General features: G+C 36.9%; 4 protein-coding genes across 5 annotated transcripts in view; 2 read left to right on the top strand and 2 right to left on the bottom strand.

Moving 5' to 3' along the window:
* LOC127421662 (uncharacterized) overlaps window positions 1-27,912 on the bottom strand; it is a 726,036-nt gene that overhangs the window by 88,295 nt on the left and 609,829 nt on the right. The gene's annotated exons all lie outside the window — the stretch shown is intronic.
* On the top strand, window positions 5-8,324 carry LOC127420820 (peflin-like). The gene is made up of 5 exons (XM_051663372.1): window positions 5-74; window positions 985-1,279; window positions 4,303-4,458; window positions 4,649-4,792; window positions 7,585-8,324. Exons 1-5 carry the CDS (start codon window positions 54-56, stop codon window positions 7,815-7,817), a joined length of 849 nt encoding a protein of 282 aa, XP_051519332.1. The 5' UTR covers window positions 5-53; the 3' UTR covers window positions 7,818-8,324.
* Window positions 9,689-11,074, top strand: smim12 (small integral membrane protein 12). 2 transcript variants are annotated; one of them, XM_051663390.1, is made up of 2 exons: window positions 9,689-10,288; window positions 10,399-11,074. In XM_051663390.1, the coding sequence occupies exons 1-2, from the start codon at window positions 10,018-10,020 to the stop codon at window positions 10,419-10,421; spliced, it is 294 nt and encodes a 97-aa protein (XP_051519350.1). In that variant the 5' UTR covers window positions 9,689-10,017; the 3' UTR covers window positions 10,422-11,074. The 2 variants fall into 2 exon arrangements, with proteins under 2 accessions (XP_051519350.1, XP_051519351.1); XM_051663391.1 differs by having other exon boundaries at window positions 9,689-11,074.
* On the bottom strand, window positions 12,728-23,894 carry gja4 (gap junction protein alpha 4). The gene is made up of 2 exons (XM_051663369.1): window positions 23,796-23,894; window positions 12,728-20,869 (listed from the first exon to the last, which is right to left on the bottom strand). Exon 2 carries the CDS (start codon window positions 20,864-20,866, stop codon window positions 19,817-19,819), a length of 1,050 nt encoding a protein of 349 aa, XP_051519329.1. The 5' UTR covers window positions 20,867-20,869; window positions 23,796-23,894; the 3' UTR covers window positions 12,728-19,816.

Below are 27,912 nucleotides of genomic sequence, written 5' to 3'. Positions count from 1 at the left end.
GGGCCTTCGTAAAATACAACCAAACCGCTCTATTTGCTAAGATTCTCCGCGGAATGAGTTATCAATACAGCCAGGTAAAGTCTGTCTTCCGGGTTTAGCTGTTTTACTTTTATATGTATATTTTACTGTTCTTCATTATTTTGTATTTATCTTATCGTCTGAATTTTTAATGTTAATGTACATGATGCTTACGTTCCGATGATTCCGCTCTTGTAAACTTTGTAAAAACAACCATGTTGTAGGCTAGTCAGTTAGCACGGTAGCTTCTCTTATGTGAAATACATAAAATGTCGCAGACGTTTATCAGATTGCAAAAATAACCGTATATATTACATTTTAGCTTACATAATACCATAAAGCAAATGTACAGAATGGAATCGTGTCACTTTTGGATGTTAACCATGGTGACTGTAATTGCCACCAAAATACCAGTTTCTACAGTTTATGGTACTACTATTAATGTAACCATAATAATTTAATATTATCTTTCTAACAGTGTTAGAAACTTTCTTAAACATTCTTAGTTTTGTTTAAAATGTATTTATTTATTGTTTGGTGACTGTGGTGGCTAATAGCACATTACAACCATAATTGTAGTAAGTGTGGTTTTTTGCCGGAAAAAATGACAATTATGTCGTTATTTACTTAAAGTCGTATGACTTTTTTTCTTCTTCTGTGGAACACAAAACGACATGTGAGGCAGAATGTAAGCCTCAGTCTCCATTCACTTTCATTGCATATAGTTTTGCATACAGTGTAAATAAACTGTGACTGAGATTTTCATTCTGCCTAACATCTAAGGAGAAAGAAAGTCAAAGGGGTTTGGAAATTGAGGGTGAGTAAATGATGACAGAACTTTCAGTTTGGGGAGAGCTATCACTTTTAAAACTAAGGAGTATCGATGATTCTCTACAAAGGAAATTAGAATTGAGTTACTCATGTTTATTGTAGTGTATTTAGTTTTTCTTCATTTGTTATTCAAAGGGTTATCGACCGGGTGGTTCCCAACACCACCCTCCTCCAGGGGCACCCAATGGAGGTGGCCCCGCTGGGGGACAGTATGGTGGTTCCCCTTATGGAGGTGCCCCTCAAGGGCAACAGTACGGTGGACGGGCTGTACCTGGAGCTCCTTACAGCTCTTATGGTCCACCTGGTCCAGGAGGTCCCCCTGGAGCGCCGTACGGTGGTGGTCAGGCTCCAGGCGGTCAGGCTCCAGGTGGCCCTTACGGAGGTTATGGACAGCCCCAGGGAGGACCATATTGTCAGCAGGCTCCTGCAGGTTAGAGGCATTCAATTCTATTTCCAATAAGCTGGGCTAAGTATTATATTGTAGAATATAAAAATAAATCTATTGAGTGTTTATATGCATGTACAGTGATCCCAAGTATTTGGACACCTAAACCGCACTTAAAAATATATGAATGTCATTGCATTAGAAAGTAAAAAACCAAGTGGCATTTATTTTAAAGAAAGATAGCACAAGCACACATTTTATGCACAACATGTCACAAAAAGAAAATAAGTTTGCTTAGTTTTAAATTCTAAACCAATATACTGTTCAAGACAGTATAGATTGTGACTAAATGTTTTTGGACACTTTCTGATTGTCATGTGATGAACTACACTTCTGTTTACTCTACTAGGACACCTGTGTTAAAAGAATAGATCACGAAAAATGGAGAATTCTCTGATCATTTACTCACCCTCATGCCATCCCAGATGTGACTTTTTTTTCTCCTGTAGAACAGAAATTAAGATTTATAAAAGAATATCTCTGCTCTGTGGATCCATACAATGCAAGTGAATGGTGGCCAGAACTCTGAAGGTCCAAATATCATACAAAGGTAGCATAATAGTAATCCATATGACTTCAGTAGTTTAATCAATGTCTTCTGAAGCGGACCAATAGGTTTTGGATGAGAACAAACCAAAATATAATTCCTTTTTCACTGTACATTTTGCTATTGCGGTCTCTAGGCATGATCATGATTTCAAGCTCAGTTACTCTATGTCTTCATAAATCAGGGACCCTCCCCTCGAAATCCAAACAGAAGTGGTCAGAGGAGACGCATTTAAGTGACCAGGTGTAAACAGCGATGTGTCTAGCCTAACCACATATGATCAGATCACCTGAGACACGTCTTAGGGTGTGTTCACACTTGGCAGGTTTGGTTCGATTAAAACGAACTCTGGTGCGATTGTTTTGTTAGTGTGGTTCATTTGAACAAGTGTGAACGCTGCCATCCGAACCTTGGTGCACACCAAACAAGCAGACTGAGACCGCCTGAATAGTGGGTCTCGGTCCGCTTCCAAACGAACTCTGGTGCGGTTTGATTGATATATGAACGCAGCATGGACCAAAGATGTCTAAACGGACCAAAAACAGGAAGTAATTTGCCTAATACTGATCTCAAGCATACCTGGTTCTTCTCATCATAGGAGCTATGTTGCCCAGTACAGTTCAGTACAGGCGTCGGAACTGCCATCAGCCGTCCTTGCAGCATATCTTCGTTTGTGTGTGCAACGGAGGAATTCCTGGCGCTGTTTTGACTCCTTTACACATTTTATTAGCTCTTCGTTTGTTCTCAGCTGGTAAAAATACCACCATATATACATATGTAAATCTAACGACCGCATTTCGCCCTGCAGCCAGCATTGTTTTGGATGTTCGGCAAGATCCGTCGCAAAATATACATCATAAAAGCTGTCCAATCAGGTTGTGACTTTTTCCTGATGCCTTTGGTTTCGTATCTTTAGGTTCGGTGTTATAAATGCCAGTGTGAACGCTAAGCGAACCAGGACTAAATGTATCATTTTCTTTGTTGGTCCGGACCAAGAGAACCGAACTACAAGTGTGAACACACCCTTAATACCATGTGTAAACGGGGTCAAGGGAAACTACCTTCATACATCCTCTAAAGTGACTTCGGGACGAGTTGGTTAGCAGTAATTGCAAAAGTGGCTAAAAAAGAGAAGTTTGTTTACAGATGCCATCTAATCTAATGCAGTGAAAAGAATACATTTTTAAGTCTGGCTTAAGTGTCCAAAAACTTTTTGGTGCCACTGTATACATTGTGTTCCCTCCTACCCTTTTTTGGTTTATAGACTGCACACTTAAATGATTTTCAGATTTAATCATGATTAATAATTTAAGTTTTGTGGTAGCAAAATAATCTAATCACATCTGAGATGTATGCTCTGCTCCTGAAGACTATGGTTTGGCATATATTTCTTTTTATCAAAGTTTTTGCTCATCTTCATACATCAGAACCAATTCTGCAAATGCTCCGTAAAAGATATTGGTTCGGCAGGTGAATTTTTCCACACAGTCTCGGGAGTGGCAGACAGCAGCTCCAGGCTTGGCTGACTGATGATGTCTGAGTGTCAGGGTTGGCAGGTGGGACAGCGAGAGACGCTGCCGTTCCATCAGGCGTGCAGTAGCCGAGGGCTGTGCATAAAAAAAATGAAAGATAGGAATTTATGAAGGTGCTGCAGACAAGGTCCTTGATCCTCCTGCACTGCAGCTGTGTCATAAGCCCCTCACTGAATGAATGATGCTGACACACCGCAAAATGGCAGAAGCAGCTTGTACTGATCTAGTACAGAATGTGCCCATGGGAGAATTAGAGTGATGAGTGTGATAATCCTGAGCAAAGGGTTACATGTGTAAGTGTCTGTCTGCGTTTATGTTGGCGACTATGTTGTAATGTCCTGTGGGAAAGACTGTCAGATTCAAAGACTGTCCAATGAACAGTACTTATCCCTCCCCAGGGAGACAGTGACCAACAAATTGGACATGTTATACTTGTCTCCCCTGGGACCAAGATGACACATCAGTGACAACTTAGTGCCTTGTACTGTTTCCCATTCATTTTTCCCAGACTGCCATTAAAGAGTGTAGTCTAATTTAGAGTTGCAGTTTTATTTCTGATTAAACTTTAAGTACTAATTAATCAGTAAGTGATTTGTTTTGAATTATATTACAGCAGGCAGAGTATGTTGAAGAAGCATTTGCAGTAAACTCACTTAGGGGCTGTTCACACTGAATGCATATTTGTTTTTAAATAGTTTTTCTACGTAAACATGCGCTAGACTAGACAAACGTTTTAACAGTTGTGCCACGGCTCACACAGGAGCACTGCATTTTTTACATGCCTTGTCAAGTTAAAAAAGAACTTCAGCATTAAACGCACCTCGAGACACCGGTGTTTTCTTTTATTTGTTGTGATGCTTCTAAATTTTTTTAGCACAAAGCACTTTCTATTTGAGTGTCCCCTAACAAAGTTTGTTTTTATGTTGTAGGTAACATTCCTCCTGGGGTGAACCCCGAGGCTCACCAGTGGTTTTCATCTGTGGACACAGATCGAAGTGGCTACATTAACCAGAAGGAGTTGAAGCAAGCCCTCATCAATTCCAACAACTCTACCTTCAATGACGAAACCTGCATTATGATGCTCAGTGAGTGTTACTTTTGTTAAAATAACCAAATCTTCATTGTCTCCTGACAGCAGTCAAATTGTTTAATGGATTCTTATATTGCCAAATATCCAAATTCAGAACACTGCATTGTCAAATATAAGACTAGTCTTTTAAAACATCTTCAGTGCTAAAGGAATATATGAAATCTGTGCTTTGTCTGTATTTCCAGATATGTTTGATAAGACTAAAACCGGACGTATAGATGTATTTGGTTTCTCTGCACTCTGGACGTTTCTGCAGCAGTGGAGGGCACTGTTCCAACAGTTCGACCGGGACCGATCCGGTTCAATTAACAGCAATGAGATGCACCAGGGTGAGTGAATTAGAGATCAAGAAAGAGAATCCGAGATAACACTTTTGCACTTGAATAAAGGCTGCATGTTAACGCATTGATGACAACAATAGCAGTCAGTAACAGGCTTCCCACGGTCATGGAAAACCTGGAAATATCAGGGAATTTTAAAACTGTGATTTCCAGGCCTGGAAAAGTCATGGAAAAATCATGGATTTTTTTTTATAGTTAATATATTTTTCTTTATTATGCTCTGTCCTAAAATATTTAACCAGGGTGTTATGTTGCACTGGATTAAAAACACATGGTGAAGAGTTTAAAATATATCATGCTGTTTAGAATACCTGACCAATTAGGGTGCATTCACTCCTGGGTTCGAATGACATAAAAGTTCGGTTCGTTTGGATAATGTGAGCACTGTTTTCCGAACTCGGGTGTGCGCCCGGGAACCATACCCGAGTCCACTTGAAGAAGTGGTCTGGGGTAAGGTTCTTGTGAACTCCAATACACTTCGCTGCTGATATAAATGCAATCGTACCAAATCATGGAAGAGAACTAGGACTGTGCGATATGTAAAAAATATTTTAGGGAGTCGCCTTAAAAAATATTGCAATATACGATTATATCGTCAACCCCCCCGCCGAGGGTCAGTGAAAATTAATTTTAAATTAATTTATTGAAACACGAAAAACATAAAAAAAAAAAGACATTTCTAAATTCAAGTAATTAAAATATTAACAAAATAACTAAAAATCGTATATATATATAACCACCTCCCCAAATCCAGACCGTCTCCAATGACCGCATTTGCCATCACGCAAGTATACATCAATGACAACAGGTGAAAAATTACTAATAGCCTAAAGATTAAGAACTAAAGACAATTATAAATGTAAAGATAATAATAATCATAATAATAAAGCCTAATAAATTCCCATGGGTTCTAAATACACACCTTGGGCTACTGTTTAATATATTTGCTGATTCCCAGATCCTTGGTTTTTCCATTTCCCGATATTGTCGATCATCTTCAGTCAATTGAGTGTGGCAGTCAGCATCGGGTTCTTTGTAAGATATCGTCGATATACAATTACATCGTCCTATCGCCCAGCCCTAAAATGAACCACTTGTGATGACGTATAATTTGCGTCTTTGCAGGCTCCCGATCGCAATTATTATGGTATAATACATTTCTCACACCTGCTTGTGTCTAAATAAATCCCCTTCAGAGAGCAGCTCACATTCTTTACATCTCTTGCAACGCGTCCACGGGCTCGTGGCAGACAAACGCTAATTTTCATCACATCATTGCACATTCAATTCATCCGTGGGAGACAAACACAACTGTCGTTTTGTGCTGGTAAAGTTTTGGTGGTAAATCCAAAGAGATGAATACTTTAATAACAGTGAAGCTGATGTCTTCTTGAGTTGTTGCCTAGTTACAGTGATAAACAGCTGCCATTTGTACTCATGCTGATGACTCAATCGGAATGCGGTTCGGACCAAAATAATATAATGTGAACAGAGACCAGTGGGTGCAGGGGGAGGGGCGAGGAAACGAATCTGTGTGTGGTCCAAGCAATCGAAAAAAGTGTGAAAACACCCTTAGAGACGATGATGTGCTGCTAATCCTCGCCCATTTTAGGATTCATGCTATGTGTTTGTATGGATTAAATTTAAAATTAAATGTTTTCAGTTGAATTTATCAAACAATGGTGTGGTTTTGTTTTTTTTACAAATTTGCGATTATGTGATTTCTGTGCCATTTTCAGAATGGAAGGCTAAATGTTTGGGCATGGAAATGATCTTTCAAGTCATGGAAATTCATTGGTTGAAAAGAGTGGGAACCCTGCAGTAATCATAGATACCTACCATTTTATGCTACAAAGGCTTGGACAATGTTTATACCTAAACTTAACACTAAACGCAAAACGTTTCCACTGATTTCGTACTCTAAAACGTTAAAGGTGTCAGTGTGCATTAATTGATTAACAAATCATAACACTTATTTTGGTATTGTAGAAAAAACTAGTTATCAGCCTGTAGATCACAGTACCATGAAAATGCACAAAGGGCAAAAGAATCACCTTAACTGCTCAAATTTGTTAAATTTCCAGGAATATATACATGTAATTCATCTCTGAATCCCACACACACAAGTAGCAGCATTCACTGTTCTCTGCTGTAAACCCATTTTCCATGTAATCCTGTGCAATTGAACACTGCATTATTTGTAAGGGGGATCTCATTGTTGAGGCATCATGGGAAAGCGCTCTTAAAATAACCCCAACAATGGTTGCCGTTATCTTGCAGTCTCTTTTATATTGATTGATTTTGAATGAACAAGGCCATTCATGACTGCTAGAGGAATATTTAATAGTTGTAGCTATCAAGGTGTGAATAGCCGTGAAAGTGCATGGATGACTATAGGTGAGGGACAGAGTGGAGAAAACATTGCAAACATATAGATACAAAAACAATGCTTGAATGGTTTTATGGGGTCTGTAGAGAGTGAAATAAATAGGGCATTTAGGGAACTTTGGAGGCTTCATTTAAAAGAAGTCCTTCTAGCATTGTTAATTAGCCATACTCATTTACTATTTGTTGCTGACTCATTTTATGCATATTTAACTGATGGGATATAATTAAGAGTGTTTTTATTTTTAACATTGTCGAACCCACTACTAATCATGTTTATTACTAACCAGTGGTTAGTCATAGGAAGCATCACAGATCTCATTGGATGGGAAAGAATTCTGGAATTTTAATGTTAGGTTGTAATGTTTTATTTATCTGTGTTCCTTATCCTCCAGCATTATCTCAGATGGGCTACAATCTGAGTCCTCAGTTCATTCAGGAACTGGTGAATCGTTTCTCTGCGCCTGGTGGTGTGAATGGGGTTCTCCAACTGGACCGCTTCATTCAGGTGTGCACCCAGCTCCAGAGCATGACGCAAGCATTCCGCGAGAAAGACACCGCCATGACTGGAAATGTGCGGCTGAGTTATGAAGATTTTCTGTCTGGTGCCGTTACCAGACTGATGTAAAATACTGTTTAAATAATCAAGGAGAAGACCTGATTCTGCTAATGGTTGAAGACCATTGTCCTTTCAATAGTGCCTTCCACTGCAGGTTACCTAGATTTCACCACATTGAGCTGCGAAACCACTGTGTTCATTAAGCATTGCCAGCAAGCCAAAATATAGTACGTATCGCTACAGACTACCTATAATATGCTTGTCTGCTTTAGACAGATACAATATATCCAACACTAATGCCAAAAATGTCAATGGTACATGCTATTAGCCATGCAAGAAGCATTATTTACATGAGTATGACAAATATTTCACATTAAATCAAGTGTTGAATGATGCCCAGATGAACATTTTTATTTTTTTTAATATAAGTTTTGAAATTCTAAATATTTGTAATGCAAATTATTGTTTTGCCTTTTTCTCCCAAAAGCTATTGTTGTATGCTTTAGTTTGTATATTAATATTTATGCTTTCTCCACCTTCCCCCTTTTTATTTCAAATAAAATTATAATAGGTGAATATTGCTTTTTTCCCCTCATTGATTTGTTTACTATTAAAACAATCTAAATTAAAAGGAACTCATTTTTTTTTTAATTTGTTCCATTTTAAACCATTGACCAATTTACTAAAAGAAGGGTGTGTGTGTGTGTGTGTGTGTGTGTGTGTGTGTGTGTGTGTGTGTTCACTTAAGAAACTGTCTTAGTGAATAAACATTGGCTCACTGTTTAACAAGCGCTGAAACTGTGCCAGTAGTAAAATAATCTGGAATCATGTGTAACAGTCACATTAAGTCCTCTTTGCAACTTGAACTTCATCAGAATGTCGATGTGTGACACCAGCGCTGATGCAGCGCAACAAATGATGAAACAGAACACAGCTGTCTCGAGATGCGTTTATAAATATTAAAGTTCTTTTAAACTTAATGTAGTGTCTAAAACAAATTAGACGGTCCTGAGTTGTGGCGCGGCGCAACGATCAGAGACGTCCGTCCAGTGCGTGTTTACATAGAAAAACAGCGCAGACGCAGGTGTGAACAGCCCGTAACTCACCCTATAGCCTGCTTGATAAACTGACCCGAGCCTGGCACAAAACCTGATGGTTTGTCGAGCTCCGATCGGGTTGAAGACCTCTATACACGTGCAGAATAACCGAATAGTGATTTTGGTATTTGAATACTATGCACATCCCTATTAATAACGCATGATTTTGGATCGGTTCATAACTAAAAAGAACATAATTGGCCGTGTCAGACATTGCTACAAACTTTTCTTCCGTCTGTTTGAAAAGATCCAACCAAATCTGTCAAGCGTCCAGAAGCGCATAAAGGTGAACGTAGTCACGTCATGGGTGGCCTCCACGTTGTACCGGCCCATGGGCCTCTCAGTTCTTAATCCGGCCGCGGGTAGGGCTGGAGCCTATCCCAGCTGTCTCGGGCCAAAGGCAGGGAAACACCCTGCACAGGTGGCCAGCCCATCACAGTATTTGTAGGACCATCTAAGTTTGTTTATTTATTTTATTGTGGCATTATTGTTGTGAAAATTAAGCACAATAAATCCCAAATGTATAATGTGAAGAAGAAGAAAAAATTCTAATCATGGTACAATGTGTATTATTATTATTATTATTAATAAAATTAAGCACAAAGGCAGAATAACAATTAAGGATTAAAGTGATCACAGCGTACGTTTGAGAAATGGACACTGGGTGTCAGCATTGCTTTAAGAAAACGGTCTGTACCGTAAACATTACGTTTTTTGTTTGTTTTTCCTGAACGAATGAAACATGATAACGTCATTCTGACGTTTCAGATTTAACCAATCAGTTTGCCGTACGGAATGACGCAAGGTGGCAAGAAGTGGAACTGACTGGAGATAGAGGTAGGTTCTTGAGAAACTATAAACACAAGCGTGATTCATTTTATGAAATGTTTGAAACAATACGCACAAAGCCGCATTTCTCTGTGGTTTATGAGACATATCTGCTTAGAAATTTTTCGTTTTAGTATGCCAGTTCACAGCTCATGAGACACCGGTACCCTTGTTAGGTTACATGACTCCTCAATAATTCCGTGGAGTTACATAAACACGGGTAGCTGGACACGTTAACATGATTTTATGATTATTTCTTAATGACGCCTACATTATCAGCTTGCCAAAGTTATATTACCTATTAATTAATTTATTTATTCTGTTGTATTTCTGAGTCTGCAACCATGTGGCCAGTGATCTGGACTGCCATGCGCACCTATGCACCCTATGTGACCTTCCCAGTGGCCTTTGTTGTGGGAGCTGTTGGATACCACCTTGAGTGGTTTATCAGGGGCACTCCTAACGCCCCAGGAGAAGAGCGAGGTATTGCCGAACTACGAGAGGATAGAAAATTAGAGGACCTGACAGGTCGAGATGTCACACAGGTCCTCAGCCTAAAGGACAAGCTGGAATTCACCCCAAGGGCAGTGCTGGAGAGAAACAGACCAGAAAAGAGTTAAGTTTTAATAAGTGTCATGAAATTCTACAAGATACCATGTGATGAAGTGCAACTTGGCCAACTCAAATCCAATTTTGTCTCACCTTGTCCTACTGCATGTCTCCAGAGATGAGAACTTGGGAAGCGTAAGAACAAACTGAATTTGTGGGATCATTCTGTCACCCTAATTACATGGGGACTTGTGTTGTAATATTTACCACGCCAGCAGATGGAAATTGACTGCTGAAAGAATTTTTAAAACTATCTTTCTTTGTGACTTTGTAATATTTATTTTGTGCCCTTAGGCACACAGACACATGACTGCATAGCCCAGGCTCTAACTTGGAAAGCTTTGTTAAGTTTTCTGTGTATGCTCCATGACTGATGCTCATGAGACTGAAGCTGAAAGAAAGATCACATTTGTAATGTTTGTGTGTGTGTTTGAATAAAAGTGCATCTATGCAAGGCAATACTTGCAGTGGGATTAGAAAGTGTTTAAGAAGTTTGAACTTGGTGAATAAAAGAGATTCAGAGTGTCTAGAAAAGCTCACTCATTAATAGAATATTCTGCTAATTAGTAATAATAAGCACAGTGAATAGTTAGGAATGTAAGATGCCTAGTTTTGCCTCAGTTTTCAACGTGTCAGTTAAAAATGACTGATAATTGCACAAAATCTCTTATGTGCTAAATTGTGAGGGAGGTCTGTTGAAAATACTGGGTCCGAATATTTTGATTTGTCACTGCAGTTTATCCCTGCACTGTAATATAATTTAATTCCATATAATAAATGTAATTAAGGACATTAGTAACTCCTAGTGCTTTGTTTCTCAGAGCAATTGTGTATATGTGAAAAGATTTCTATGACATTTGAATGCAAATGCACAGTTCTGCCACACATTTGTTTCCCTCCCTACAGTATGCAGCCTAATTAACAAAACAAAACAGGAAAGATGTAACCTTTACATTATTCCAACAAAAGTTTTGCTTCACTGCTGCCAAAAAGCTAGTAAAACTTTATGACTGCTGGTCTAGATGTACATCAGCAAAATGCATAAAGGCTGATACCAATCATCATCGATTTGCCTGGCCAAAACAGCTTTCTATAAAAGGTTATGTTTGCTGCAATAAAGGCATTAATGAAAATAATGGCATTAAATAGGACTTAAAATGTTTACACAACATCATACTAGTTCACAGTAAACCTATTCTTAAAGGTATAGTTCACCCAAAAATGAAAATGTTCTCATTTACTCATGATATTCCAATTGTGTATGACTTTCTTTCTTCAGCAGAACACATTTGAAGAAAGATAGAAAAATATCTCAGCTCAGTAGGTCTTTAAATGCAAGTGGATGGTGAACAGACCATTGAAGCTCCAAAAATCAGACAGTCAGCATAAAAAGTACTTAAATATATATATATATATATATATATATATATATATATATATATATATATATATATATATATATATATATATATATATATATATATATTTTTTTTTTTTTTTTTTTTTTTTGCACCAATACGATCGTCTCCCTTTAGAAGACATTAACTGCTGGAGTCATATGGATGATGATTATTCTGACTTTTTGGAGCTTCAAAGGTCTGATCACCATCCACTTGCATTTTAAAGACCTACTGAGCTGAGATATTTTTCTATCTTTCTTCAAATGTGTTCTGCTGAAGAAAGAAAGTCATACACACTTGGGATGGCACGAGGGTGAGTAAATGATGAGACAGTTTCCATTTTTGGGTGATATATCCATTTAACCTAACCTTAACCACAGTAAACCTATGCTTAATCTAATTCTGACCTAAAACTGACCTAAACTGACTAACCGAAACTTAATCTGCAGACATTTTTTGGAGTTTCTGTGCTCATTTTGGTGGAAAATCTGTGAAATTTGCAGAATGGATGCAAACATGGTAAAATGTGTTAAACAGGTCTGATAAAATATTAAATTACAAAACACATTTGCTGGGGGTATGCAGAACTGTGTGAATGACTGGCATCCAAATACTGCAGATTCCATGTGGGCCTAGCAATTTATAGCAGATATACCAGGAAATCGTGCAGATAAAGCACTGGATAAGCCTCTTTTGTGTTTAATGCCAGTAATAAACCCTTTCTCTCATGTACAACTTTCAATCTAGCAGAGCTTATGACATTAACATCTATAATTGGGCTATATGGAGAAGACTGTTAGGGTCCATCTTTTCTGAGATAATGTCTAGGTTTCCTTTGATCAGTGAAAGCAATCATTGTAGTTGCTTAGGTGTTTTTATTTATTTTTTGTTAAACAGAGTCTAGCTGATTATGCAACCATATGAGAATGCCATTGCCTATGTGGGGGTCAGATGACCTGCTGTATTTGGTCCTACTTCTATTCCTGGCTATAAGTTTGTGAGAGAGGATGTGCTGACTGGATTGTTTGTGCCTAACCAGGTAGAAGACAGTGGGTTTGGTGCAGGAAAGGTGCTCATTTGTTTCTGAGGACAAAACAGCCCCATTGTTCCTGAGTGATAGGAAAAAGGAGTGACGCCTGCCGCCCTATCTTACCCCTTTAGTCAGGATGTGTACAGGCTGCTTGCACAAATACAGCATCATTATTCACTAGCAAGATTCCCATCAGCAACAGAAACAATGGAGAGACACTCAAAATCCTCCCCTTTCCCATGGACTTCACTGTTCAGTTCCCACAACCAGCTTGTCCTGTACCTCTTTGAACCTGTTCAGTTAAAATAAAAACTGACTTCCATTTCCCTATACATGGGCCTCTTGGGGCTTATCAATACTTACTGTCCCATTCAAGATAACATAATGGATATGACTCTGTGAAAAGTGAAAATATCATGTCCTACAATGTATTTTGGCAATACCGTGGAGTCCAAAAATCTGAGACCCCTACTGAAAATGCGTCTTTTTTTTTTTTTTTACCATTACGATGTGCATTATAAGCATAAAGATTTAAGTGAAAAGTTTAATTAAACAAATATACACGTCTTTGTATTTGGTATGTCCCCATTTTTATGTAATGACAGCATGCACTCGAGCTGATATGAGCTCCACAAGTTTGTGCAAAACTTAAAGATCCATGTTATTCAGCATAATTTGAGAATGTTCCAAAACGCATCTTCAATGGAAGCAAGGAAATCTGGCCTTTTGTACAAAGGAGTTAACATAGTCAATGTCTGTTTGATCAGTGAGCTAGACATATTTATTTCAATTTGTTTTGTTTATGTCCAGGTTTCTTTGAAACAAATCCCAGATTTTAAACTTTTGATGAAAAAAAAAAAGTTTTCAATATTCAGTTGTGCTGAACTTACCTCATGGAGACATTATTGTTCCTGTTTATTCTCTTCAAGAAATAATCATGGAATTCTAATAACCATGGGCTGCTTCTTACATTTATGATGGAATTAACCTCAATAATGGATTTTTAAAAAAAACAAAGAAATGTAATATTGGTGGTTTAAAAAATATCATAAGTGCCTGATGATGTTTTATATATATATATATATATATACACACACCATTTGCAGCATGCATCATACATTGATCTTCATTAGAAGTTTCATTATTGAGCATTGCTGGAGGCTTAACATCTAAGTACCCAAACTGTGATTCATGGTTTATAGTCAAGATGCTCTAATGATGACTCATATTTCTGCCTTATAACTACTGTGTGTACAAAATAATAAATTCCTTATCTGGATTAAGAAGCAAACTACGTACACTGTACATCAAACATTAGTTTCGGTTCAGTCAAACAATATGAACAGTTCACATATCATATGAAATTATGTATTAAAGTTATAATTACCAATTTTCTGTTTATTAGTGGTGCTTGATGAGGCAAACATTGTATTACTATTTCTAAAAATTAAGGTTAGGAATTTGAACTTCTAACATGCGTAACTCAATGGAACATTTGTGCTTCAGACATTAAGGATACCCAAAATCAAGCAGCTTGTTGTGGAGAGTTGTGCTATTAGTTTTCAAAGTAAACAAACTTGTGATTGTTGCCTTGTGCATGACAAAATGGCTTAAAAAATGACATTGCTTAATACTGAAGAAGTGACCAACCTGGTCTCATTACAAGCAGACATAATGGTGCAAGATGGCAAAATAAAGTAAGCCAACCCTACACCTAACAATGATTTTAATAGGAAAAGAACTTTTGCGTACCACAGAAGAAAGAAAACAACAAGGTTTGGAACGAGAGGAGGGAAGCGTATTACAAGTTATTGACATATATCAGTCATTTGTATTGCATAAATTATTATGTATTGAGTAACTACATTTGTTTAAAGTTGTTTCCTGTCTCTTGACTCTGTGAGCAACCACCCACCAACACACTAGCAACAGCATAGTAATACACTAAAACCACTCAGAACACCTTAGTAACCACACAGCATCACTCTTGCATCATCTAGCAAGCACCACTCACAGCTCATACTTATTAAGAAAATATAAAAATCTAGTTTATTATATACATAACTCATGGTTTGAGAAGTTGACCATAATATCCTGAAACAGCTGCAGGTGGGATCTTTCCATAAACAATGTAACAATGCTCAAAGTTGATCCATTGTGGGGGTGAACAAGCGTTTTAGCTAATCCCTGGAGTGACCAATGGAAGAATCAGGAAGCAGATACAAGCCCATTTCCTCCTAATTGTCTAAATTAAGCGTCTGATTAACTATGTGTCTGGCCAGAGAGCAACAGTGTTTGTTCTATGAATCAACATAGACTACAATATTACAATTATGGCTTGACACAAACATTTAGTATATGGCTTTTTAATTTATTTTTTATCCCAGACAGCAAGCAAGCATTGAATCAGAGTTAAATCAGTGTTAATGTTACTGAATTAATGTAACAATTGTAACAAAGATTTTGGTTCTATATCACTTTTGCACCCTCTGTTGAATACAAGTAAATAAAAAAACAAAAAAACAAAACATTAAATCTGGGTTATAGAGGCGCTTACAATGGAAGTGAATGGGGCCTATCCATAAACATTAAAATACTCACCTTTTCAAAAGAATAGCCACAAGACATATGCAAAATGCATGTTAACATAATTTAAGTGTGATAAAATTGTTTGCTAACCTTTTTTGTGTAAAGCTGTATCCAATTTTACAACTTTTTTTCCATGACGATGTAACACTGTAATCCCGGTAATTTAGTAGACTGCCACAAAAAGGACAATTTAAGCAACTTTACAGCTCAAATAATAAACAATTTTTAACAGAATAATTTATGTGTTTATATAAAATTATGAGATTCACATTTATGCCTTTAAACCCTCCATAAAATGGCCCCATTTACTTCCATTGTAAATGCCTCACTTATGTTGAATCAATGTTGAAATTTCAACAAAATGTCAATGTTAACATTCCTGAATCAATGTTACATTCTTATGTTAATTCTACATCACTTTTACATTCTGTGTTAATGTTATCCAGTGCCATCTCAACCAATTTTCAACTTAAAATAGAGTAAAACATTGTGAAAACTTTAAACACCTTTTTATCTGGGTGACTGTTTCATGGCCTTCGTGTCCATCAAAAATAAGGTAGATAGATATTTTAAAGGCCATTTTAATCTGTAAAAGTAATTTCTTAACATTCTACATGTTGTGAACACAAGCACACTCATTTTCAACAGTACATTGATAACTAGACTAAACATTATTTTTAGGCCTGTATTTTCCTATTATGGAGTTGTGAGTTCTTGTTATGGCTATCACTGGGAAGACAAGGGGGTTTAATCATTTCAGCTGGCAGGAAGTACAATTTAACCATTTTGCACCACATTCATTGGCACATTTGCTTTATACTGCAGCTTTTAGAACCCCTAGAGAAACAAAAGTTGGCACTCAAGGATTACTACCCTTGGGAAGCAGATTGTCTGACCATTCGAAACCACCTTGCATCCAGAAAACACCAAACACACAGCCCAAACCCAGCACAAGATGATGCTCCATATATCTAAATGAACATACATTTTGTGGATTGTTTTAAACCCTGTTTGTTTGTCCTGTGTGCCTGTGTAAACGACTGCTGGTAAGCAGGGAAAGGGAAATGCATCAGCAGTAAGCACGACAATATCAGTATGCAGGAAACAGGCCAGAAAGAGTCGCAGCTCATTTTCATTGGTGCAACTGTGCAAATCACCTAAAGGCAAGCAGGCTGGCTGTGTCCCTGCTGAGTTTCACAAATAGAATGACCTTAGTCCAAAAAAAAATAAAAAATGTATTTGGCAAAGTAACCTCTTAATGACTCAAAATAAGCAGGCATCCATGAAAACTTTTTTTTTTGTTTGTTTTTTTTTTTTGGAGCTAAAATGGCACACATCTGTTTGTCTAGGTAAAGCAAAATTACTTGTCTATTTGATGCATGTGTGTGCACATTAAACCACACTTGGCAATGCAACAAAGATTTACTTAACAGAACAGTTTCACTACTTGCTAAAGGGCACAATTCAGCTTTTGTAGGTGTTATGTTGAAGAAAAACAAATGGAAATGCTCAAGAACTACTCTGTTGCACCCTGAATGACTTTATCAAATAGTAAACAGGGAGAGAAAGAGCTTGATACAGAATGAGAGAGGTGCCTAGTGCACTGTCTCTCTCTTTACTGAGCAACTAAAGGGGACTGCCCTCACCAGCTGTTCACTGACCCACACATCTTGTGTAGCACCTCTGAAGCCTTGTACTGACAAGAGGTGACAGGTGGTCTGAGAACTATGCATTGGGCAAAGACTACAGGTTATGGTTGGCAACCCCACAAGCACAAGACTCATTAATCTTTCATAGACTGCAGCCCAGCTATGCAGATAACACCCCCTAATAAAACATGATTTCCATTAGCCAGCAAAACATACCTTTTGAGGGTGTTTTTTGAAAAAAAAAAAAAAAAAATCTTCTTTTTTTTCTTCACTATATTGTTTTGATTTGATCCCTGATGTCAGCTGGTGAAATTCATAAGCAACTGTCCCACCTTTTAGATTACCTGTCATTCCCTTTTTTCTACTACAGTTAACTGCTTATCATTGTTGAAGCAGCTCAAAAATTGCTGGAAAGTATTTTTGTGGGAAATGCTGCACTCATGACAAGACAGAAAATTGAACATACAGTAGCAGCGTGGCCTCAAAGCTACTTATACACTAACGTGAGGCAATTAAGTACTTTTCTCATCTGTTCATATACATTTTCGGTATTTTACTTTCCAGTTCTAGTGTTTTAGAATGTATCAAGTACTCTGGCTGCTAATTTGTTGCTCAAAAATATTAAGACACTTTTGGATACTTAGTAAAAATTCTCTCATAATTTACTCACCCTCATGCCATCCCATATGTGTATGATGTTCTTTTTTTCTGTTGAACACAAATGTTAAATTTTTAGAAGAATGTCTCAGCTCTGTTGGTCCATTCAATGCAGGTGTATGGTGACCAAAACATTTAAGCTCCAAAAGGGACATAAAAGCAGCATAAAAGTAATCCATATGACTCCTGTTATTTAATCCATGTATGCTCAAAGTATATGATAGGTGTGAGTGAGATACAGATCGATATTTAAGTCCTTTTTTGTGATAAATTCTTCTCCCTGCCTAGTAGGTGGTGATATGCATGAAGAATGCTAATCGCCAAAAACAAAAGATGAAGAATGTGAAAGTAGAGATTTATGGTAAAAACATGACTTAAATATTGATATTTTTTCTCAACCACACATATCATATTGCTTCAGAAGACATAGATTTAACCACTTTAGTCTTATATTTTACTTTTATACTGCCTTTTGGACCTTCAAAGCTCTGGTCACCATTCATCTGCATTGTAAGGACCTACAGAGCTGAAATATTCTTCTAAAATCTTTGGTTGTGTGTCACTTATCTGGGATGGCATTAGTGAGAGTAAATGCATGAACTATCCCTTTAAGTCACACTTAAATATGTAATCTGCAAACAAATTATGTTAGAGCTTTTCATAGAGCTAACTTCTTATTTCTTAGTCATTTTTCCTATGACTTTTAACAAACTGGTGTCAAGGGGATTTTTAGTAGATCTGAAGTCAGTTCCCCTGAAGTGCACACAGGTGTCCTAGCAGAGTAACTACACATATAGTTCATCAATATGTTAAACTAAAGTTTGACAAACAAAAAGTGTCACAACAATCATTTTTGTCTTCATTTTGGAACAGTGGATATTTAGGACTTAGCTCAGATCTCCTTGTATTGGTCCATTTTTGAATGAAATATTGGAAAATAATCCACTTTATATTAAAAGTTTAAATGTTAAAACTTGTGTCATTTATATAAAGTAAATCTTTAAATATTACTGGAAGTAAATATAAAAATCTCACTAACTTTTCCCTCAGCCACAGATACACTCAGAAGATCAGAGGTTGTATGCTTTTAACACTTTCTCTTTAAAACATGATTAAAACAAAAATGTCTGATCCCTTTAAGCTTTCCGTAGTTTAACTCACATTGTGTACAATTGAGTTTTTATAATTATTTTATTTGTTGGGTGTATATAAGCTAAAATAGGTGCATAAAAACATTGTTCTTCTTGCATGCATGCTGGAAAGCAGCTACCAGACAGTGTATGAGTATCGAACTGAGTCGATATTTGGCATTATCTGTACTGTAAAAAGACCGGTATCATTACTAAACATTATTTGTATTCTAGTTTTGACTTTATACCAAAGTACTGGTACTTTTGACATCTCTACAAGATAATAAAAACATTAGAGCTTAAGCCAGGGTAGCCCACCATAAGTGCCACCCATGTCTATTATTTATAATTTCAAACGTATTTTTGTGAAATGTTTTTCTTGAAAGGTGTAGTTATGCTATATTTCTTAAAGATAGATGCCACTTGGTTTGAAATTTTGTTACATAATTTAAAGTCATTCATAATTTTTAAGTGTGGTTTTAAAAACTTTTTGGACTTACTGTATACCATTCGTAGCATATAGTTGCACATTTTGCAATTATGGGTGAGCTAGTAGGCAATGAAAGATGCTTAAATGGCAAGTTATGTTATACACACTGAGTAGTTTAAAGCATGAGAAATTAAATATTGAATGAATTACAATTAACAATATAAAAATAAATTTAAATACATTTTAAATAGAAGACATACAATTAATTGGCACATAGTTGACTTTGGTCTCAGATACAGTACGGTATTTATCTTTGCTGTACCATATGCATCATATATTCAGTACTTGACTTCAAACAACCACTTTGTTTTAGCATTTTTAGCCATTGTTCTTGTTTCTCTCGGGCTCAGTGGTTCGAGTATTTCCTGACCATGAGCTTCTCAGAACTAATCAGTGTTTGAGAGGGCCCCTGTATCTGGCCACTGATCACAAAAGACAGTTCATCCCAAAGCACAGCCCATTTCCCTGTCTATCTAAACAAAGGAAATGGCTCTCAAATGGACAGTAAACCACTAATGGTTCTTTACATATGTCTAATCCCTCATTGTAATACCCCCAAAATGAAGCCCTGGTTCACATTTTCTGCACCTCAAACATAATGTCTTGGTTTAGAGTGTTTGCCATTGCTGTCAGTCTTATGATGTTTTTTGTGGAGATTTGTAGCAGGTTTCATATTGCTTATGCAGTTTAGGTAACTAGGGAGAACGTCCTCTGCTGAATGAGGATCTCTGTTGTCCCAGTTTAACCCTGATACAGGGTAGCCACCATTTACTGTGGGGAGAAAGACATTGTTTCTCTCCTCAGATGATGCTATCTGAGCATTTGCTGGTACTGTTCTAGAACGAGTCCTCCGAATAAGTTTATTGATCTCTTCTTCAGCCTGATATCTCTTCTCTAATCGAAGTTTTACCGCTAGATGAAGCAAATGGAAAAGCTCCACAACATTGAGGAGAACAGAGATTGCAGCGATGACCTGTGTGTAGATGGTAAAGATAGTTTTTTCTGTGGGTCGTGAGACAAAACAGTCCACAGTATGAGGACAGGGAAACCTTTGGCACTCATACTTGGCCTCAATTACAAATCCATAAAGGAACCATAGACCCACAATGAAGCCAACTTCGAGAAGAACCTTTAGAGCTATGCTAGTCACATAAGCACACAGCAGTCTCCCTTTGAGCTTTGGAGGCCCTGCAACTTTACCTTTCTTCACAACTCTTTTCTCCTCCTTTTCTTCATCTTCCTCTACTATTACATCCAGCTTATGGTCATTGTTTTTTCCATGTCTTTGGCTTCTACCCACTTCTGGCTTCTCCTCTTGGCTCCTTTCATTTTTTAATCTCAGGGCCACATAACCAAAGTAGAAAATGGTTGGTGTTGAGACAAAAATGACTTGCAAAACAAAGTAACGGAAGTGAGAGATGGGGAAGGCCTTGTCATAGCAAACGGAAACACAGCCAGGCTGTTTGGTATTGCAGATAAAGTCAGACTGTTCATCGTCCCATGCAGATTCGACTGCTGTGCCAAGCACAAGCATACGGAAAAGGAAGAGCACGGTCAGCCACACGCGCCCAATGCCTGTCGAGTACTCCTGACCCTCCTCTAACAGGTGCTCCAGAAAACCCCAGTCAGCTCTGGACATCCTCTGCACCGGCAGAAACACAAAGGTTACACAGAGTGAACATGTAGAGAGAGAAATTCTGTCATGGAATCTATGCTTAGTAAATAGTAAATCTATACACATGTATAAGCTTGGCAGAACTCAGATTATATCACATTATATTGACTGGGAGGCTTGAGTTAGCAATGTGTGCTACATTATAAAGTATATTGGCAAAATAGTAAGATATCGTACAAGTTAGCTTGTACAAAAATGTATAGCTATATCAAAAAAAAAAAAAAAAAAAAATCTATCTATCTATCTATCTATCTATCTATCTATCTATCTATCTATCTATCAAAATCTAGGTTAAATTGAGGCACTTACCATGGAAGTAAATGGGGCCAATGCATAACATTAACATACTGTTTCAAAAGTATAGCCACAAGACATAAACAATTTGCGTGTTAACATGATTTTAGTGTGATGAAATTGCTTACTAACCTTTTCTGTGTAAAATGATATCCAATTTTACAATTTTACAATGGCGTAAGCCCTAAAACCCTGAAACAACTGTAAAAACGGCAATTTAAGCAACTTCTCAAATAATATATGAGTAATTAACAGAAGAAATCATGTGTTTTAATAAAATTATAAGCTTCACATTTCTGCCTTTAAACCCTCCAAAAGCCTTTTCCCCCCTTTTTTTTAAAAAAAGGAGGGAAATTCTAAATGATTATATTTATGCCACAAATTCTGTCGACTGAGCTTAACTTGTAATGCACCATGAATATTGTTTTAAGAAAGTCAATGTTCTTAAGTTAATCATTCCATGTTTACTTTTTCAATACAAATAACAGATCTTCAATAACCTGTAGGTAATAACAAACCTGTATGTTTTCCTTTCTTCCAATGAAAACCAAATATATATATATATACTGTATATATATTGCTGTTATTTTCACATAATTGAAAGAGAGCTCGAGAAAACAAACAACAATGGAAAAAAGTACCATTCGTGCCATGTGCTATATTTCAAGTCCTTTCTGAAGCCGTATGATAGCTTTCAAATCTTCCACATTCAAATTTACCATGTTGGCCATACACAAAAACCAATGAAGTTTACACTTGATTTTGTTTTTCTCCTCCAATGAGTGTGGCTTCCAGTGTATGTGTACAAAACCAAAGTAGCTCTTGCAAGTATCATAAGCATGCCATGACAGATTTGAATAGACCAGATTTGAAGGCTATCATATAGAGTACTTGAAATGTAGTATTCGAAACATATGGATTACTTTGCAGATACTTCTTTGGAGCCCAGCCCCAGTTCCTGTTCAAGGTAAAAATTTAAATCTTGGTTAGGTTTAGGATTGGAATTTGGGTTAGGATTTAGACTTGTTTGTTGTTGGTTGAATTCTCTATATGGGAATAAAAGCTGTATGTTTTTGTACAAGCCAACTCAAATGACTTCTTACAATTTTGCCATCTGTTTAACTCAATAGAATTATTATGAGGTTAACATGAGATTGAGTTGGGAAAACATGCTGTTTTTATTTTCTCTCACTCTCTCTCTCTCTGAATTATGCAGATAGACTTCAGTAAAATGCATGAGTCACACTTTGGACCACCTCAGAGATAAATGTCTCTGATCGTTCAGGTTGTCCAGAATTAATGTGGAACAGACTGATTCTGTTTCTCTCCAATGAATGAATCTGCATCTGGTAACATTGGTAGGCTATTTTATATTTAGTCATTTCTAATTGTGCATGGGCAATTTGTACGTTTGTTGAGGTGAGGCCATTTTATAGTCAGTTGTAAAATGTATTGAAGTGATTCTAACAGAGGTTCGTCATCATGAATTGTTAATCAAGTAACATTTTACAACAAGCTATTAAACACATTTCAAATTAGCTTTTTTATGTTACAAGTTCCATGGATTAAAGGCATACACGATTTTTAACATTGACAAGACATTTTAATAAAAAAGTGTATTACAATAATTGTTTTAGTTATTTAGCCTCTTAACTGTAACTAAGTATTGAGTAATTGCGGCTAAATGACCCTCAAAACTATGCTAGAGAGAATAAACTATGGATGACCTGCTCTGGCCTCTGTGCTAGGAGAGTTAGTTATCATGGAGTGTGAGTGTAATAATGCGTAATCATGCATATACTTCTAACGAGAAAGCCTGTCTCTTTTCAGAAGAAGGCCCATGGGAGTCCAGGCATAGCATTCCCTCTTGGAATGATTTGCATTTTTGTAAACATCCAATCAATGCTGTTAGTTCCCAAACTGTTCTTATCTGTTTGCATATCTGTTTGCTTGTTTATTTTCTCATTTCTTTGGCTGGAGGCCTGGAATGTTTGTGTCCATTTACACGCACACAAAACTGTTTTAAACAAAAACAGCTTTTAACTCTTTTTCTACATAATTTAAGTATAGTACTTTCTTTCTTTCTTTCTTTCGTTCGTTCTTTCTTGAAAGAGACTATGTAAGACCTACAGAATATATACCTGTATTGAAATACATGAAAATTAAATTTTTACAAATAATGTGGACTGATATCTTGACAAGACATTATAAACAAATTGCATAAATCATCTCATTGGCAGCTTGAACAAGTGCAAAAATAAATACTATAACAAACATCATATATTGTTCAGCAGTGCATTCAAATATGAATATAGGCTCTCTTTCTCTCTCTCTCTCTCTCTCTCTCTCTCTCTATATATATAAATGTTTCAAAGTTGACAAAAAATACATAACTGTTTAAATCTATATTAAAATATGTTAAGAGTTATATAATGTAATATTGTTGTTAATTAGAGTTGTTCTAAGGTGGTAATGTTAGTTAAAATCAAATCATGGACATGATATCATATTCATTGTGTTAAGAAGGTAGAATATGTAATCTCTTTCTCATTTAATTGTCAGAATAGACTTATGGATAATCATTAAAGAGCAGTCTTACCTGTTAGCCCTGATTTATGTTTATCTTCTACTATCTGTGTGAAGATAGTCTGCCAATGAGAGGTCTACAAGCACTTGCGGTTGACGCAGAGCCCCTTAATCAGAAAGAAAAAAAAAAACAACTGAGGAAAAGGAAACTTTCCCATGCTTTTTAGTGGCCCTCCCACAGGAACTCTGTGCAGGAAAGGGAATGGATGCATTCAAAAATAGATTCTCTGTGCTGTGCCTTTCAAAGGCCAATTTCGTCATGGAGAATTACAGTGTTGGAAAGTGCATACTAAATTGTGGCCTTTTTGAAACTTGGATTTCCCTTACAACAACACAAAAGTTTGGTTTCAGTTTGCATCTTTGTAACATTTATGGCAGAAACCCACATACTAATAATGATAATTAATTATACTATTATGTCATTAATGTGCAGCTCTTTATACTCGATTTAACCCCAGGATAGGACCTAGTAAGCAGGGTCGTAACCACAATATACACAAGTACCCCCCCCCCCCCCCCAATAATCAGAAATAGCCTTTACTATTTTAAAGGATTATGTTATAAAGGACAATTATATTTGTGACCTCAACACCCGTGACCCCCCCCAAAATGGATTGGTCCCATCCAGTGTTCAAGACATGGTTGTGGCCTTGCTAGTAAGTGATTTACAGCAAAGTACAAACACAGGCCGGTGTATTCTCCGTGATCACCACAGGGTGTCGCTATAGACAAAGGATGAAAAGAGGCTGATGGCTGCATAACGCAAAGAGAGGGAGTGTTTGAACCGGCGAGAGAGAGACAGCCGGGTCAAACACTTAAAATGAAAGACAAACTTCAAACCAAATCGGTTTTGAGCTATATACTAGCATTGACTTGTCTGTCTCCATCCACACGCAGATTAATGACTAACTTGAAACGAAAAGTCACTCGACTAGCCTGAAAAAAAAGTGTAGGCTAATATAGCCTAATGATAGCTAGAGTGTTTGAAACGGTAAACATAGGCGGTCTCATATCAACAAGGTGACCAGATTTTTAAAGCCTTAAACCGGGGCATTTGTGTGTGTGTGTGTGTGTGTGTGTGTGTGTGTGTCTGTCTGTCTGTCTGTCTGTGTGGGCAGGTTTAAGTGGTTTACGAGGACTTTTTTTAGGTTACAAACTGGTAATTACAAGGGTATTATGCTATAAATGTGGTTTATGAGGACAATTCTAGTGTCCCCATAATTTAAATTACTTAAAAAAAAAAACATACTAGATGTTTTTTTGAAAATGTAAAATGCAGAAAGTGTTTTGTGAGGGTTAGGGGATAGAATCTATAGTTCGTACAGTATAAAAATCATTATGTCTATGGAGAGTCCTCATAATGATAGCTGCACCAACGTGTGTGTGTGTGTGCGCGCACGCGCGCATTCACACAAATGATCCCGTTCAAAAGTTTACATTCCCTTGGTTCTTAACATTGTGTGGCTTTATGATATTGACATCCAGCTTTTGATACATAGGGAAATTGACTGACACATACACAACTATTACAAAAGATGCAAACATTCACTGATCCTCAAGAAGGCAACACAAGTACCACAGAGATGCAAACTTCTGAACAGGATGATTTGTGTAAATAAGAGTACATTTTGTGTTATGTAGCTTTTGAAGGGCAGTACTACATAAACAAATATGATCTTTTATCTCTTATATTTGTATACATTCTAAAAGGGCTGTGAAAAGTATAAAACAAAAAGGATATGCAAACGTCTGCACTTAACTGTATATATAGTTTGTGAAAATGTATATTTTATTTTATATTTTGTTTTTCACAATTTAACCACATTTTAGCTTTTTTAATGTACAAATTCCATGTAGCCTATTCTAACCATATTATGTCAACTTGCATGTGTAATTATAAGTAGAATTGTCATGTCAGGTACACATTTTAACAAGCAATTCACAACACTGGAACCTAAATTCAAAATACAATCCCCACATCTCAACATTTAAGTGCTTGTGCTATGTAAAAAGTGCAGTGTAGCTGTCTGAATGTGACATTTCCCTCCGTGCTTGTGGGGAAATAAACATTGACAGCAAAACACATCGCTTACATTTTCACGTGTCGCCGGAAGAAATGGATCGGCTTCTTTCAGCTCGATGTTGAAAACGCATTTTTATTTGCCCATTTCTAACTTGCGCTGACTGACAGGACGACAAATAGCGCGAGCGCCAAGCGCATGACGTCATTGTCATGGTAACCAGACACATTTCAGCTGATTTATTGAAAGACTAGAATGAAAGCATCCTCAAATCAACGTGCGACGCAACGAAATGGCTTCTCTTCTCTGCAAACGATACCGGAGACAACAGCTAGAAGGACAATGAGGATATTTAATTTAAGAAGAAAAAAAATCAGTGACCCAACCAGCTGAAACCGGGACATAATTACATTTGGACACACCTCTTCAAACCGGGACCGTCCCGGGTAAACCAGAGGTCTGGTCACCCTACATATCAAACATATTACCCTTTGACTACTTTGCTTCCATGCCTACAATTGCCTTTTTTTTTTTTTTTTTTTTCTTTCAGTTAAATCCTTTTTAGCTAAAAGCATTTAGCCCCCCAGGGGAAAAATAAATAAAAATAATACACTCATTTGAAAGTGATTATTTAATTCAAAGCGAGCTCGTCCTGGCCCGCTTGTAAAATTGTGTAGGAATTATATTAATAATTCATGGACATTGAAATATTCATACTTATAATGTTTTTCATCCACTTGCTTTGTTTACGGAATTTTGAAAAAATAAATAAATAAAAATTAATAATTAGAAGTCCTAGGCTACAGTTAGCACAGGCTATAGTGGTGAAATGAGGTTAAGCTTGACAAGTTCATTAGGCAATTTCTAGAAAACTCAATGAAATATTGGCCCGTTTATTCATTTTTCTTGCATCCCTGCATTTGTACATGAACTAACGACCTCGGTGTTTATTCCCCATGGCCATCTTTTCCTTGTACTCAGCATCACAGAAACCAGAAACAGTTTTCCCGTGAACTATTCCAATCAGTGCCGCGCCATAAAAACTGTCAATATGCTGATAGGTTACTGACATAAAACCCCGTTTAATTTGCAGGCTGGTTCCAAGCAAGAATGCGCTTCTAAAAGTCGGTTAAACTGACAGTGAATCACCCTTGCAAACCGGGCTCTCTGTGTGGGTTTGTCTTTATACTCAGCTGTAAAAGGCGCCAACATTTATGAAAGCAATTACTCGTTTACTACATAATTTAGTATATTCTTTATAATAGGTTTATTAGCTATTAGCTAATAAATGTTAGGCTAAATGTTAGGCTATTACATTGCATAGCCTTATGCATAACTGATCATACAGATAAAGGACATTCAAACAGTTTGGGATGTCATGCAACTTCGATTTATACGTTTTCTTAGAGGCCTATATTTATATTTGAATATATATGATCTACACTGTAAAAGATGAAAATGTGCTGTTTTTACCTTAAAGGAACAGTTCACCCAAAAATGAAAATTACGTCACAATTTATTCACCCCCATGTTGTTTCAAACCTGTATGACTTTGTTTCATGGAGTGCAAAAGTCTCAGTTTGTCACAATTCACTTTCATTTAATGGAAAAATGCAGTGAAAGTTAATGGCAACTGAGGCTGCCAGTCCCTAATATTCTGCACTTTGTGTTTTACTGAAGAAATAAAGTCATACAAGTATTTAACAGCATGAGGATGAGATTGTTGGTGTAATCTAAAGTAGTAAGGTTGATTCTGCCTTAAATATTTTTTTTTTCTTTCACTTCAGTAGCACCAGTTAATTTAGATGTCAGAACATGAAGCATATTCGTAGGTTACCTGAGCTTTTATAAGCATTATAGCTATTATGATGTGAAGAAACATTCAGGCCCTTGCAAGAGAGGGGAAGACAGCTGTGTAAGGGCACACGTCCGGGATTGTTCAACAACTGTCACTTTTTTGTGTCCTCTGATTCAGACTACACATGGGACAAGGAGGCTGTGACCGCACACTAAATTCAGAGGTGACCTTTAGCTGTAATGTGACACAAGCCTCAGTGGAAATTTGATTTCTGTTTCGTTCTGTCCTGCGAATGCTAGGATAGACTGTGT

The sequence above is a fragment of the Myxocyprinus asiaticus genome, chromosome 30, assembly GCF_019703515.2.
Source record: "Myxocyprinus asiaticus isolate MX2 ecotype Aquarium Trade chromosome 30, UBuf_Myxa_2, whole genome shotgun sequence".
Taxonomy (NCBI): domain Eukaryota; kingdom Metazoa; phylum Chordata; class Actinopteri; order Cypriniformes; family Catostomidae; genus Myxocyprinus; species Myxocyprinus asiaticus.
Note: the sequence above shows the minus strand (reverse complement) of the source record. Positions and strands in the feature narration are given on the sequence as shown.